Source organism: Bradysia coprophila, unplaced genomic scaffold (assembly GCF_014529535.1).
Source record: "Bradysia coprophila strain Holo2 unplaced genomic scaffold, BU_Bcop_v1 contig_151, whole genome shotgun sequence".
In the NCBI taxonomy this organism is placed as follows: Eukaryota; Metazoa; Arthropoda; class Insecta; order Diptera; family Sciaridae; genus Bradysia; species Bradysia coprophila.
The window spans coordinates 1,521,672-1,537,848 of NW_023503423.1; the positions used below are offsets into that span (position 1 = coordinate 1,521,672).

Genomic DNA, 16,177 nt, shown 5'->3' on the forward strand with positions numbered 1-16,177 from the left:
GTACTGTCACGTAAACGGGAAGCTAAACGTAAGTGCATGGCTATATGGCTATCTTAAGTTTCTGATCGCTTCTTATGTACCAGTATAGATTCTAGACCGTTAATTTTTCAGTTACTTACCTTGAACACATTCTATTCGTATTCAGCTTTTTAGGAGGCCGTTAAAAAAATCAGTTCTTGTGACTGTTCTTGGAGTGCATTGGTATGATTTATGAATTGGCAAGTATAGTGTGACTAATATAATCTTTAAAAATTAGTATAAATCCAACAGCTGCATCATCCGTTAAGCAACTGACCAAAATCTCATGAAGATTTGAGTCAACTAATTTTTTCCCCTGCTATAATTGTACACAATACACACTTTTATTGAGTGTATCCATAGGTGTATGTTAAATAGGTTTAAATTGCGTAAGGATTTAAGTCCTGTCACCCATCATCATTGTATACATATAGGAAATCCTGACTGTATTATATATAACACTTGGCGATCCCCTCATGACGATAACATTTAAATGAAATCAATTTAAAGTAGTTCAAGCGTATTTTTTGCTTATTTAGAATTAAACTTTTTGATAACCAAATACGGGCAAAAAAACCGCTCAAGGGTTTCTCTTCTTTGTATGTTGATAATCCGAATGATTCGAATGAAATGATATATTTTTAATAAATAAAATAATAAATTCGAAGGGGTGATTGTATACCGCAAAAGGGACCTCAAACAATAAACAATTTTGATCTAATATCGGGATCTGTATAATTGAACCCATCAGAACAGCAAATTTTTCTTCTGGTGTGCTCAGGATATTTGAAAATATTTGCGATCTAAGTTAGCGCGATAGTATGACACTACAGCTTGAACTAGGTTCCATCTTATGGGTAGGTCAGGTCCCTTGATCAAAAGACATTGAAACATTATGTTATTTTAACTACAAAACTCCATTTCTCTTAACGTAGAGTGTCTGTCTGCAATGAGCTCAAAACGACTGACATATTTGACTCTCCTGTAAAACAGAAAATTCAGGCATTGCACTGATGATATGATGACTTCAAACAGTTTGATTTTGTGAGAAACAAACGTCTCGCATATCATTTCATGGACAAATTATTTAAGATCTTGTACTTCATTTGTTGCTACTCAACAATTGTAGTTACTTACTTAGATACGTAACTTCGAAATTCTTGCAAGACTTGCAATACCGAACACAGTAGTTCTTTTATTAGTTTTTGTCTTTGTTGTGTACTCTTCGGAGAACATACTCAACGCATATTGTTAGGGAAATTCTGGAAAAATTCTTGTAAATATTATAAACTAATAGAAATCAAAGAATTTGAGTAAATATTGGAAAGTTTGGAGGAAACTTCATTCTTAAGAGCATTCATAAATTGCTCGATCAATCAAGGACATTTAGTTGCCGATTTAATTCCGTTTTATTCGGCTTCGCCTCGAATTTACCATTCCTCGAACATAAAATACCTTTTACAGTTCGCACATGATGTTTTTTTTAACCTTGGCCTCGCCTCGAATTAGCAATCTGACATCCAGTGCGATAATGTCCCTGGCTGCTAGGACTTTCGCGCCGCGTCATTCACAATAAATAATTGACAAAATGACACATTTTGTATAAGGAAGATGTCACTTCGTGGGTTATTGTGAATGACATGGCGCGAAATTCCTCAACACCCTCTCCGTTTACGATCAAACATGCAAACTCATTCCACTTTTTACAAACGTAAGTGCGATTACAGCTTTACGGCGTGAACACCACGTGTAATTACCAAAAATTTCAATGAAACTTAGAATTTTTAATTTAATTTAACTATTCATCATGTCCGGAGCGATAGCGGAGGACTTGACGCAGTCTAACTTCCAAAAAAAGAACGAAGAAATTTTTTTGAGACGCGGCAACTATATATAGGCGAGAATTTAAGTTTCTTTCCTTTGGCATGTACCACCACAAATCCTATTCTATCTTATTCGCGCTTCAAATACGAGCAAAACGAGCTATCACTCGACTATGTAACTTTAAAATTGCCGGAGATACATCGTTTTGAAGTTGGTCATTTTGATAGAAAATGCAGGTTTATTTCTTTTTGTACACAAAAATTACGTTCTGTACACAAAACATACATTTTGTACACAAAAAGTCAATTGTGTACACAGAAACCATGATTTTGTACACAAAAATGATTATTTTGTACATAAAAGTGATCATTTTGTACACAAAAGTGATCATTTTGTACACAGTAAGTTCGTTCTGTACACAGTATGTTCGTTCTGTACACAAAGAAGAATCATTTTGTACACAAATTTGATGATTTTGTGAGAGAGAGAAGAATATATTTATTCATCGACGTTATTACAATGTTGGCCTGTGGGAATCGGAATAATGCGAATTCTTATACATGTGCATTTGAATATTTAAAATTTTGAATGAGTAATCTAAATATTGTATTATTGTGTTATTAATTTAAAAAATGTTAGGTAAAAACATTGTACATGAAAAGCAGCGCCGCAGGCCGTGAATTTAAAAAAAAAAAAAAGAAGCGGGGTCGAGGGGCGGCAGCCCCCGCAGTGGGGGGTCAAGGGGGGTACAGCCCCCCTTGCGGGGTCTAAGGGGCAGAGCCCCTAGCGGGGTTTGGGGCAGAGCCCCATGAACGTACGGCAGCCTGCAGGGCGTAAAGAAAAGCTCGCCGCAGGCGCGGGGGTTTGGGGGCGGAGCCCCCGCACAAAGAAAATACATCATCCTACAGTAAAGAAAGTGTATGAAACAAGATGTAGTCCAATGACAAAAGATTGAATTAAGCAAATATACTTTTGAAAGACTACAGACACAAATTACACGTTCTCTTCTCTAACTGTATTACCTCTTCTTTTTGGTGCCGTTGTTCTGTTAATTATTAACTTCTAGGAATGAAAGTGCTGCTCAATGCAATTTATGTTTATAATAAAAAAATCTCTCAAAATCAAAAAACACAGCCAATTGAGAACTCTCATTGTGATAAAGCTTCTTTGTTTTGTCACACTTGATAACTTATGTGCTGAGATCGCGTAAAGCTAATTCAAAAAATTGCTAGAAGCTTAACAAGATTTTGTGTACGAATAGTGTTTTCTGTGTACGTTGTTACGGTTTCCGTGTACAAAATCAGTTATGTTTGTGTACAAAATATTTTTGTTTGTGTACAAAACAGACCTTTTGTGTACAAAATAATCAATTTTGTGTACAAAATCTTTAATTTTGTGTACAAAATATTTTTTGTGTGTGTACAAAAGGGACGTTTTGTGTACAGAACGTACTTTTTGTGTACAAAATGAAATGAACCGAAAATGCACCAAATTCGAGGGGTGACGCACTTCCATTTAATCCATTTAATCCATTTAATCCATTAAATCCATTAAATCCATTTAATCCATTTAATCCAAAAAAAAATTTTAGTTTTACCGAAATAATTAGGCTACCGACCTGAAAAATTTGTAAAGTAATTGCGAAAAATAGATTTGCCCGATCCCCAGCTCGTTTAAGAACTCGTGAGGTATAGGAAAAAATTTTTTGTGAAAAATGGTATTAAATTTATTTAATCCATTTAATCCACTTTACACCAAAAACTCCTAAAAGTGGATTTTTTCGCTTTTTAACATTGTAGTATGAGTTGTAGTACGTGGTTCGATCAACATCAACAATTTTTAAGACTTTTACAGTATTTGGTAAAATGAACTTTTTTCCTATTTAATCCAATTTTTATTCCATTTAATCCATTAAATCCATTTAATCCATTTAATCCATTTAATCCATTTAATACCATTTAATCCATTTAATCCATTTAATCTAGAAGTGAGTTACCCCTCGACCAAATTAACGTTTTACAATCAAAATCTTTCAACTTACTCTGTATGTTTCTATCTGTCTGTCTATCTGTCTATCTATCGACGGTCGATCTCGGAAACTAGTCAGCCAATCTCCATGAAATTTTGCAGGAACCTCAGGGTGGGCATAAAAATGAAAATGTGATACGCCATTACCCCAGGAAAAACCAGAATTTTGTTTTATTGGCCTCGAAGTGGTTTCTGAGTGTGGTTTTCGAGGGTCGGGTACGCGTTTTCGGCTGTAGCTTAGCTGTATTGAAACCTACAGAGGCGTGCGACCCATCAAATGAAAGGTATTCGTAAGACGATTCGAACAAAAAAATAATTCGGGGCAGATTCGTTAGAGCTAGAGTGATTAGAGTGACCAAATTTTGAGCTACTCGAGCGTAGGATGAAAGGACTAATATTTTTTTGGGTTATGAGACATAGAGAGTTAACTTCTTCGGCAAAGTCTCAGAGTTTTACGAGTAGAACAGAGGGGCATATGTGAAAAATGTCGAAAGTTGGAAATGGGTGGGTCAATTATGTTTTAGAGGTATTTCTTGAATGGTGGCAGATAGAGAGTTACTTTCTTCGGCAAAGTCTCAGAGTTTTACGAGTAGAAAAGAAGGGCATTTGTGAAAAATGTTGAAAGTTGGAAATGGGTGGGTCAATTGGGGTTTTAGAGATATTTCTTGAATGGTGGCAGATAGAGAATTACTTTCTTCGTCAAATTTTCGATTTTCGTCAAATTTAGAATTTCGTCAAATTTTCGATTTTCGTCACATTTCGAATTTCGTCAAATTTTCGATTTTCGTCAAATTTTCGATTTTCGTCAAATTTTCGAATTTCGTCAAATTTTCGATTTTCGCCAAATTTCCGAATTTCTGTTATAAACTGTTATAAAAAGCAGTGTTCTAAAACTTCTAAAACGCCTGATATCCCAACAAAAATCTCTTCGAGAAAAGTGTGACGCAGTCTCTGAAGTACAATTTCTAAAATGAATGATATCGCTAGAGTTGACGCTTTCAGCTTCGTTACGCAAAGATTAAATTATACACCCAATTTTAGTTCAAACAAGCTGGCTTAGTTTTTCTCATCATCTGCCAAATAATTTTTACCAAGACTGGAAACAACCAAAATTTTACCAAAAAAATCTGCGTCGCAAAGTGGCAAATGTTCAGGAACAGACCAGCAAGAAAATTTATCTGCCACATGCGACGCAGATTTTTTTGTTAAAATTTTGGTTGTTTCCAGTCAAATTTTTTTTGGTAAAAATTATTTGGCAGATGATGAGAAAAACTAAGCCAGCTTGTTTGAACTAAAATTGGGTGTAAAAAATTTTTGCGTAACGAAGCTGAAAGCGTCAACTCTAGCGATATCATTCATTTTAGAAATTGTACTTCAAAGACTGCGTCAAACTGGACAGGGGCATTTGGTCAAGCCTTACTTTCTGTGATGCGGGAATAGTTAGAACTGTTGAATCACAATTCAGAAATGCGACTTCCTTCCAGGTAAATGAAACACTTGAACCAAACTGAAAAACTGAAGTGATGTCAGCTCGATCATCGCGTACAATACAAACAAATTTCTTAATTTTCGATGCCACTATATCCATGTATTTGATGCATGACCTTAAATTGACATAATTACTTTGATGCTTATACAATAAATGTGTGAACTGCAAACTGCATCCACAACTGACTGACTAGACTAGTACAAATGTTACTATAATGAATGACTAGTAGTTACATACGGAGGTAAATTAATAAATAATAATTTTCAACAACAAAAAAATAAAAATTTTCAATTTTAAAATGCTTAAATATCTAGTCCGGTATGCGATCCAACGGGATACGATGGTCCGGCCAGTCCACGTTGATTCGCTCGCGGATCTTCCGGCGTCCATACACGAGCATACAATTTACATCCGGGTATACGGTCACCTTTCTTATGCCACGACAGCGAATGTGAGATTCCACCACCTGAAACATTAAGCGATAAAACAAAAACATGAAAATTGTTCTGTGTACAAAAAAAAACATCAATTTCTGAATGGAGAATGGGGGGAGAGCATTAGATTTTTGATGAATGGTAAATGCGTGTTTAATGCAGTCGGAGTTTTGGAAAATAAACACAACTGCGAAAAGGGTCTTCAAAACAATAGTTACATGTGGGCTATGTGTACAGCTATACCTACAGAGTTGATTATACGAAGAAGAAAAAAAAAATCGAATCCACGAGAATATGTTCGCAATATCATTTCTATTTGTTATATATACCATTTGATTGCTGTGTCGTTACCCTCTAATGTATGTTCATTTTAACCCCTCTGGCACATAGAGAGAATACACATTTCCCTATCGCTTCTCTAAAATGTTAATATTTTACAAAAACAACAACTGTGATGAGAAATTCGTTATGGTTTTGCAGATGGGCTACCAATGCAATTCGCTTTATTTTTCGGGTAATACCACCTACAATTGTGTTACTAATCGCGAACACTTGTATTTTTTACATTCATTTTATAAGTGTTTGGGATGGTCGGAATATTATTATCGCTGGAGTGTACAAATGGCAGAAGATGGTAAAATGTTTATGGGTCGTTCGTCTTGGTGAAGAGTGAAAATGATTTGATACGCGAGTCGGTTTGATTTCAGTAAAATATATGTGGACGGGATCTGTGTTAAGAATGTGTGTACTTGATTATGGGAGGTGCCAGGTGGATTATTATTATTTTTTAGGGAATTTTTCAGAATTTGTTGGGAATTTTCAAGAGTCAATTCTGAGGTTTTAAGATAAAACTCATAAGAGTAATATCGCCAAAACTTGAACCAATTTGAAAACAATGGTTCGGCAATCCAGGCAAGCTATTATAGCTCGTTTGAATTGTCTTTCAATTCTAAGAAATAGGGATCTTTTACTTTTTCGGTTAGTTTCCCATTTTCTGGGTGAACACGTGAAAAGTGATAGCATGTCAAGGGGTGGTGAAAACAGTTTTTTTGTGATAGCTCAAGATAGACATGTTTCTAAAAGTTGAAAATTTGTAGGATTATAGGCATTTGACAGACCTTCAAAAAGAGTATAATCATCGGTATGGGCCGCCACCCGTTCTGGACTTATGGCTCAAAATATGGTCAATGTTTGGACAGTCCTACTGGCTTGCAACAGAATTTATCCGCGGAAATGACTATAGGGTTTTGTAGCTGGACTTACTCTCTTTTGTTCCACATATAATAAACCTCAGATAAATTCTGTTGCAAGCCATAAAGTAAGTCGAAGTAAACTGTCGCTCCAGGAGACCCATAATTTTCAGTGTTTTCGACTTGTTTTTGGTCTTCAAACAGGCTGGAGCGATGGAAATGAAATAAACTAAATCATAATTACATGTTCAGCTCAAAATTGTCCTAAACCGAGCGAACATTGGTCTTGAAAATGTTGCTTTCCACCTACTTCGTAGTAGGTGGAAAACCTCATTTCTAGAAATCCAGCTAAGTCCAGCTACAAAACCCTATAGTCAGTTCCGCGGATAAATTCTGTTGCAAGCCAGTAGGACTGTCCGAACATTGACCATATTTTGAGTCATAAGTCCAGAACGGGTGGCGGCCCATACCGATGATTATACTCTTTATGAAGATCTGTCAAAGGCCTATATTCCTACAAATTTTCAACTTTTAAAAACATGTCTATCTTGAGCTATCACAAAAAAACTGTTTTCACCACCCCTTGACATGCTATCACTTTTCACGTGTTCACCCAGAAAATGGGAAAATAACCGAAAAAGTAAAAGATCCCTATTTCTTAGAATTGAAAGGCGATTCAAACGAGCTATAGCTTGCCTGGATTGCCGAACCATTGTATTTATTTTCACCAAAATTGGTTCAAGTTTTGGCGATATCACTCTTAACGGAATTGACGGCAACATTTTCTTCGGGAAAACATCGTGTACGTATTCAGGACAGTTGGAACCTGATATTAATTATTTTTGAGAATTTTTTCTTGAAAATTCTTCAAGTTTCTAAAATTTTTAAGAATTTAGGAATTGAAATTCTGAATAATTAGCCTTGTGAGGTGCGACAATTAGAAAGTTTAACTCGTTATAGCTAAACACTCCAGGAATAAACGACAATCTCTGACGCTAATGCAGAGTTATATATTGAAAACTCAATCTCTGACAAATATTTAGAACAATTGAAGCTATAGATCCGATACTGCTGAAACGTTTAAACAAAAGAATATTCACCAAAGGAATACTAGTGTAAGGCAACGAATTATTTTAAAACCAGAAATATTTGATAACATCGAGGTCTGACTGAGGTGCGGTATGTAAAAAAAAAGCGTATGGTAAAAGCATTTGCATCACTCACAACAGCAATTTTCAACTTTTCTTCCTCGGTGAACAAATAACTATTTCAGTACTTCATTCTTTGCGCTCTATTTTCTAGTGAAATAACTTCACTCCCTGTAAATATCCATAAAATTTCATAGCAGTGAAGTTGGTTCACTAAGAATAGAGCGCTGGTGCTATCATTTGTAGCCTGATGACGAAATGTACTAGAAATGTAATGGAATTCTACCAATTCTACAAAAGTCCATTACATTTGAGTTACAGTTTCCCTATGCAGCAACATTAAAACACGTCAAAATTGCCTCAAAATTGCGCTTATAAATTGTTTATTCTGCCGAAACATGAAAATGCAAACGAAGTTTTTTTCTAAACAACAGCTGGAGGAGGGAATTTACATTTGCTGGCATCGCTGTTGCAACCAGTGCCATCGAACACATAATTTGGTGGACAGGCCATCACCTCGGATGGTTTAGCTGAAGCAGCACTACAATAGAAATATTCATTGCAACTGGATGGGTTCTGGTAGTATCCTTTGGCTTTGCAATTGAGTCGGCATGCATTGATGGAGGTGTCGAAGATCTCACTTTCTCCACATCGGAACATAATTGTTCGGATGTTTCCCGCATTGAATATACAGTAAGCATAAAATCTGGTATTGCTAGCGTAGACAATGTACGGCTTGGAGGTGGATGCCTTTGAGCAGTCGATTTTGGAGCAAGGTAATGTTCCCCTTTGGCAAACGTTGAGTTGAGAATTGAATACAAATCCAGTTGGACACTGCAGTAGTGAAGATTCTCCTGCTTCACAGGTTCGATATCTGGTACAGTCCGAGGGTTCTGAAATTTATGATGGATTATTTTACATGCTTTGTGTGCCGAAAGTCATTTTCGGTGCACAAAACATGTAAATTGACAAGACAACATCTCTGCATCAATTGCTAACCTGGAAATACCCCATCGTCAGTGCAGGTAAATGATGGTGCGCTAGTGCATTGGCTGGTTGGTTTCGTTGTACAGGCACCGTTCACGCAATACTGATTTGGAGAAGAGCAAAGGACTGTGTCTAATGGTGTAGGATCACCGGCCATACAGATCTAAATAAGAGTTTTATCAAACGTGAGGGTGTGGAACTAGATGCAAGTAATGTTTACCATTAATGTTGAGCAATCGGCTGCACATTCGGGACCAGTTTTGGTACATGTTGGTTCTTCGGCGGTTGCAAAAGATGAAATTTGCACGCCTGTTGCATAGTCTTGGGCTTCGGTACCAGTCTGAATCGAAACAGCATGTTTTAAAGAAAAATCCGTTCCATCGGTAACGAGATTGACCGCTTATATACTCACCAGCGCCAAAGCGAATATTGCACAGAGTACAACGAACATTTTCGTAGTGAAAATTCAAATCTTTAAAACTTGATCAAGGGGAGACTTAACACACAACCACGGCTAAGGCGATAATGTTTTCGAATTCAATTTCGTTTCACTTTTTATAACGAAAATTCTGCGCACCAAGAAAACGCACAGCAACACAAGACTTGGATGTCAATTTAAACGGATTCATTTCGATAGCAAGATAAGAAATTCAAAGAAAATTTTCGTCTATTGACTCCATTTCGAGTAAATAAGATAAAGAAAAAAAATTACTTATCATTTGCTGGTACATGGCTTTTATTTCTATTTTCAACTGAATTTACCCGATTAATGGCCGGGGCTATAAATTCAGATGACTGCATCAAGTTCTGACAATTTTTACCACACACCACTAAGTTTACTGAGACATTGTAGAAGTGATGGAATGAATACCATAATTCAGGATATATTTTTCCCTTTTTTAACTATTTTCGGAACAGTTCTCAATATCTGCCACTTGTGACGCAATTTTTTTGTAAGATTTTCTTTACTAAGTTTTTTAGGTCAATTTTTTGTTGATAAAATTTTTGCGTTGAGGCGCAGAATGGGTCACCCTCATCGATATCAGTTATTTTGTAAGCAGAAACAAGGACTTGCGTCACATTTTTACCCTTCTGGGTTTTTTGGTGGATATCAGTTCTTTTAGAAGTTTAGGGGTAAAGGTCACTAGTTTTGTAATCATTCTCTCGTCGACTACAGCTCAAATCCATTGAAAAATACGGTGGAAGTTAGGAAGTGTCAGAGAAATCATATGTCATCCCAAAAATTTAGGAACCAACCTTGGGAGCAACTCACTTATATCGGAAATACCCCAAATCCATAAAAAAAACCGATGGAAGTTAGGAAGTGCCAGAGGAATCATCTGTATCCCAAAAATTTAGGACCAACGTTGGACCACCTCATTTATATCGAAAATAACCAAAATCCATCAAAAAAATCCGATGGAAGTTTAGGTTAGTGCCAGAGGAATCATCTGTCATCCCAAAATTTAGGAAACCAATCTTTGAAACACCTCACTCATGTCGAAATAACCAAAATCCATCAAAAAATCCGATGGAAGTTAGGAAGTGCCAGAGGAATCATCTGTCATCCCAAAATTAGGAACCAACCTTGCGAACACCTCACTCATGTCAAAAAAAACCGAATCCATCAAAAAAATCCGATGGAAGTTAGGTAGTGCCAGAGTAATCATCTGTCATCTCAAAATTTATGAACCAACTTTGGAACACCTCACTCATGTCGAAAATAACCAAAATTCATCGAAAAACGGACAGAAGTTAGGTAGTGCCAGAGGAATTATCTGTCATCCTAAAATCTGGGAACCGACCTTCTTCTTCTTCTTCTTTTTCAGCCTGTTTCTATCCACTGCTGGATGTAGACCTCTCCAAATTCTTTCCATTTCGTACGATCCATTGCCATTTGCTGCCAGTTTGTACCTGCCAATATTCTTAATTCCGTTTGTCCATCTCTCTGGTGGTCTACCTATAGCTCGTCTTTTATATGGTCGCCAATTCATGATCTTTTTGGTCCAACGTTCGTCTGTCCTTCTTGCAATATGTCCCGCCCAGCCCTATTTCAGAGATGCTATTTCTTTCCATGACATCAACGACCCTGGTTTGTGGTCGAATCCATTGATTCGTCATTCTGTCTCTGAGTGTTATTCCAAGCATACTCCGTTCCATGGCTCTTTGTGTCACTCTCAATTTATCTTCGGATGCCTTTCGTTAAAGTTAACGTTTCCGCTCCATAAGTGAGCACTGGAAGGACACAAGTGTCGAAAACTTTGCGTTTCAGACTATTATTCATTTTGCTTTTGAAAATTAGTCTGAGTTTTCCGAACGCTGCCCATGCGAGACCAATCCTACGTCTTATTTCTGCAGTTTGGTTGTCCAGACCTAACTTCAGTTTATGTCCTGGATATACATAGCTGTCGACTCGTTCAATGACAGTGTCACCAATTTTGATCTCTCTATCTATCGTTGAACAAGCTGCTTTCAGATCTGGTTTCAGCACAAACGACCATTTGCAGGTGATGAGAACGCTTATTGAGAAGTGTCGTGAATACAACATCGACATAGTCTTGCTATTCATAGACTTTCGAAAAAGCTTTCGATTCAGTGGAAACATGGTCGATATTGGACGCATTAGACGAATGTAGAGTAGACTCAAGGTACTCCAACACAATTCGATATGTGTACAAAAATGCTACTTCATGTATAAAAACTTCATAAGAGCACGGAGAAATCAGAATCGGCCGAGGTGTAAGGCAGGGTGTCACCATTTCACCGAAATTATTCACGGCGATTCTGCAGAGTATTTTTAGGAAGTTAAACTGGAGTAAAATGGGAATAAAGATAAATGGAGAGTACCTGAGCAATCTCCGCTTCGCTGATGACATTGTACCGATAGCAGCGAATCTAGGTCAGGCTCAGCTTATGCTACAACAGTTAAGTGAAGAGGCAAGCAAAGTTGGCCTCAAGATGAACTTATCGAAAACAAAAGTCATGACCAACATCGGAACCGACCTGGTGGAAGTTAATATTTAATAATCCACACAATTTCCAACAAGAAATACATCCAAATACAACACATACCTTTCACCCACATTACCATCCATATCATGCACTAAAATATACAAAACACACACACACACATACAAATTGGTTTTTATATGGCATTTGTATAGAGACTTTGAGGAGCTCCAGCTCCCAAGATATGGGTTTTTCCAAACTTTTTGAAAATTCCATACTTATTTTTGGGCCATTATTAGCCTATAACCAAAATTTCAGGAAAATCTGTAGAAACGTTTAGGAGTTGCTGGATCCGTTGGATCCATTTTTCCATAGGAACTAAACTAACTAACTAACGTAGGCGATTTCAGTTATCTGGAAAAAACGAAATTTTGCTTATTTTCATACAAACATCAATATTTCGAAGTTCAATATCTCGTTGAACTCGTATAAATTACTAGATTCCAGATATCCAGATATATTTGGGGTCGTTGGAGTTAAGGGGAAGAAGTCAAAAATTGCTGTAAATATGCTCCGCCGTCCTCAAAAATTTTTTGTTAAAACATTTTTGGTAGTGGACTTGCGTCACACCCGCTTACTAACGTGCGGGCATGACGGTCTTTTATATCATTTATGACAGAACTAATGAAGTAACAGATTTTTTGTTGAAATAGGTTAAAAGAAGTAAATCCCCTAACGTCTGGGTGATATTGGTAGCCACTGGGAGAATATTTTCGAATGAGTTTGTCACAATGGTCCTTAGAAGTTATTCACCGAAATCAGCTAAAAAAAGAAAGATCCTTCCAAGCAATAAAATGTTGGACTTGATTTAATATCATCCGCATAATACCACCACGAAAAACGTTTTCCATTGACGAAACAAAATCGTGGCCTTCACAAACCTTCTTTCTAAACAGATAAACATTGTAGCGCGTGCTGAAGTGATAGCTTAAAAATAAATTTGAATATTTAACGTAAATACAAGGCGAAAATAACAATTTCTTTGACACGCATTTCTACGAAATGCAGGCACATGATGTTATATTTTGGCAATAAAAAACAAAAATTCGCAGTAACCACCAGTATATCTGTATTCAGGCAAAGTAATACCTGAGATAACACGAAAAAAGAATTTTTGTACACAGATCAACATCGTTAAACAATTACGATTAACCTTCGCTTTACAAAAATAAAGCACAGTAAGAAGAACGCATCATATAAATAAATCCATATAAATTATCGTTAGTCCAATGTGCAGTAATTACTGCACCGATTTACCGTTTCTGAAGCTACACATATGTGTTTGCGTTTAAATAAAACCAGAGTTCAACGCAACGTTTTTTTTATTATTGAAAAATCTTCCCGAGAGAGACACCATATATTCTTCCATTCATCAGCAGAGTTGACAATTTGAAAAATGTTGCCCTTAAATAATCGGTAAATTCAGTCGTTTGCAGAGAAATGATAAGTTGGTACGCCTGTGGCGAGATAGAAGGAACATGTGAATGACAGTTGGCTCCTATGGGAGAGAATGTGAGAGAATTTGTATGCAATTTTCTTATAACTGCAAAGAACGATAATCTCGCATTTATCCCTTTAGTGCTAAACTGTTTGTCTGAATATATCTCAGCAGAAAAAATAGCGTTTGCACCTCTGTTCAAAATGATTATTTTGACGATTTTGTTTAACGATTTCGTTTTCAAAATTGGAGTAAAATACAGAAATTCGTCAAGCGAGTCGCCAGCGATCAGCGGTGGGTTTTCATTTTTCATTTTTAGAAGTTGGCACACGTGCATTGCTGCATTATACGCACTGAAAACCTTAATCTATTCACGCCGTAAGTGTGCTAAAAATGTGAATTTTAAGTGAACGATTTGATAAAAAAGTGAACCGAAAAATACAATTCAACGCTTCATTGTATGAAAATGACGCTACGTAGTTAGAAAGACGTCCGCACTTTCCATTTTGAATTTCGACCGCACTTACGGAGTCAATTATTTCAATTATTGATATTTGAGTGTATGTCGAGGCCTAGGTAGATATAGTGTGGAAGTGTGGAGACGCGCGACCTAGCACTATGATTGACCATGATTTACTTGCTATCATACAACACATGGCCCGACTTTTTATTCCATTTTTTGATGAGATGGCGTTTGTATCGAACTTTTGTGCCACCGCACATCTGATACGGTTATATATGGCATTACCTCCACACTATATCTACCTTGGTCGAGGCGAAATTGAACTATAGGTAAAACTCTGTCCTCAGTCCTCATATTTCAATTTTAATATTTCATTAGTTTGAAGCTCAAATCTCACTAGCGATTTCTGCGTCGGCGAATATTTGAGAGTAAGTGGAACGATCCTTTTCCTATAGGAATTAGTTGGGAATTGAGAAGGCAAATATATGGTGGAGGTAATGTCAAATCAGTGAAAACCCCTGAAAGGGTGAAAGTGACGCAAGTCCTTTATCTTAACTACAAAATAACTGATATTGATGAGGGTGACGCCTTCTGCGCCTAAACACAAAAGTCTTATCAACGAAATATAGAAAGAAAATTTTACAAAAAAAATTGTGTCACAAAGTGGCAGATGATTCGGCTTACTTCCGTTTGAATTCAATTCTTTCGGGAAGTATTTTTCCCAATTTTAATAATTTTCTTAACAGTAGTTTCCTCAACGTCTCGATGGCATACCTCCACGGTAAGTCATCAGCTAATCCTTTCTTGTTTTTTAGTTTAGTTGTGTTAGTCATTACACNCACGAGCCATATTCTAACGGTAGTTTGGGTTTCCTTGTTTCTAGCAGAATGTTTTATTCTGTCATGCCAGATACATATACGCGGGTGACACATCACAGTTGTCGATAAAATAGCGAATTTCTTACAAAAATTCACATCCTTTAAAGATTCTCGTTGATTTTTAGCCCCGTACGAAGTACTGGGGGCTTATAAGATTAATATGCCGTTTGTAACACGTCGAATTGGAAGCAGACAGTAAGGGCAAAGCATTTGGTTATGTTCATAGATGACGAATCCGCAATAAAAAAAATGTCCGTCCGTCCGTCCGTCCGTCCGTCCGTCCGTCCGTCCGTCCGTCCGTCCGTCCGTCCGTCCGTCCGTCCGTCCGTCCGTCCGTCCGTGACCCCTATAACTTGAGTAAAAAGTGTCCGATCTTAAAAATTTTTTTTTTCCCTGATTGGTATGGACAAAAGTAAGGTCAAGTTCGAAAATGGGCATGGTAGGGCCGGCCCTTCCAGGGCTAGGGCCTTATAGGTGTTTTTCAGTCTTTTGACGATATCTACAGAAATACGCACGCAGTAGCTGCTTGTGATATATCAAATGAAAGGTATTGACGAGTAGAACAAAGTTGCTGAACATTGTTTTTGGGTAGGATGCAACGTGGGCTTGCTGGGAGGCTCAAGGGCGTTACTCGGCCCTAAGTGATTCACTATAAATTATCTCATGACATATGACAGATGGAATATTGGTTTCTTCGGCAAAGTCTTAGAGTTTTGAAGTAGAAGACGGCTGTATTCATGAAAATGTCGAAAAGTTGGACATTGGTGTTTCAATTAGGTTTTTAGAATTATCTCATGAAATATGACAGATGGAATATTGGTTTCTTCGGCAAGTCTTAGAGTTTTGAGAGTAAGACGGCTGTATTCATGAAAATGTCGAAAAGTTGGACCTTGGTGTTTCAATCAGGTTTTTGAATTATCTCATGACATATGACAGATGGAATATTGGTTTCTTCGGCAAAGTCTTAGAGTTTTGAGAGTAGAAGACGGCTGTATTCATGAAAATGTCGAAAAGTTGGACATTGGTGTTTCAATCAGGTTTTTAGAATTATCTCATGACATATGACAGATGGAATATTGGTTTCTTCGGCAAAGTCTTAGAGTTTTGAGAGTAGAAGACGGCTGTATTCATGAAAATGTCGAAAAGTTGGACATTGGGTTTTCAATCAGGTTTTTAGAATTATCTCATGACATATGACAGATGGATATTGGTTTTCTCGGCAAAGTCTTAGAGTTTTGAGAGTAGAAGACGGCTGCATTCATGAAAAAGTG

At 37.0% G+C, this 16,177-nt stretch overlaps 1 protein-coding gene and 1 long non-coding RNA gene across 2 annotated transcripts in view; one reads left to right on the forward strand and one right to left on the reverse strand.

Moving 5' to 3' along the window:
- LOC119074357 overlaps nt 1–16,177 on the forward strand; it is a 226,636-nt gene that overhangs the window by 67,470 nt on the left and 142,989 nt on the right. The gene's annotated exons all lie outside the window — the stretch shown is intronic.
- LOC119074345 lies at nt 8,487–9,676 on the reverse strand. Its single transcript, XM_037180438.1, has 4 exons — nt 9,531–9,676; nt 9,339–9,458; nt 9,131–9,281; nt 8,487–9,024 (listed from the first exon to the last, which is right to left on the reverse strand). The coding sequence occupies exons 1-4, from the start codon at nt 9,567–9,569 to the stop codon at nt 8,555–8,557; spliced, it is 780 nt and encodes a 259-aa protein (XP_037036333.1). The 5' UTR covers nt 9,570–9,676; the 3' UTR covers nt 8,487–8,554.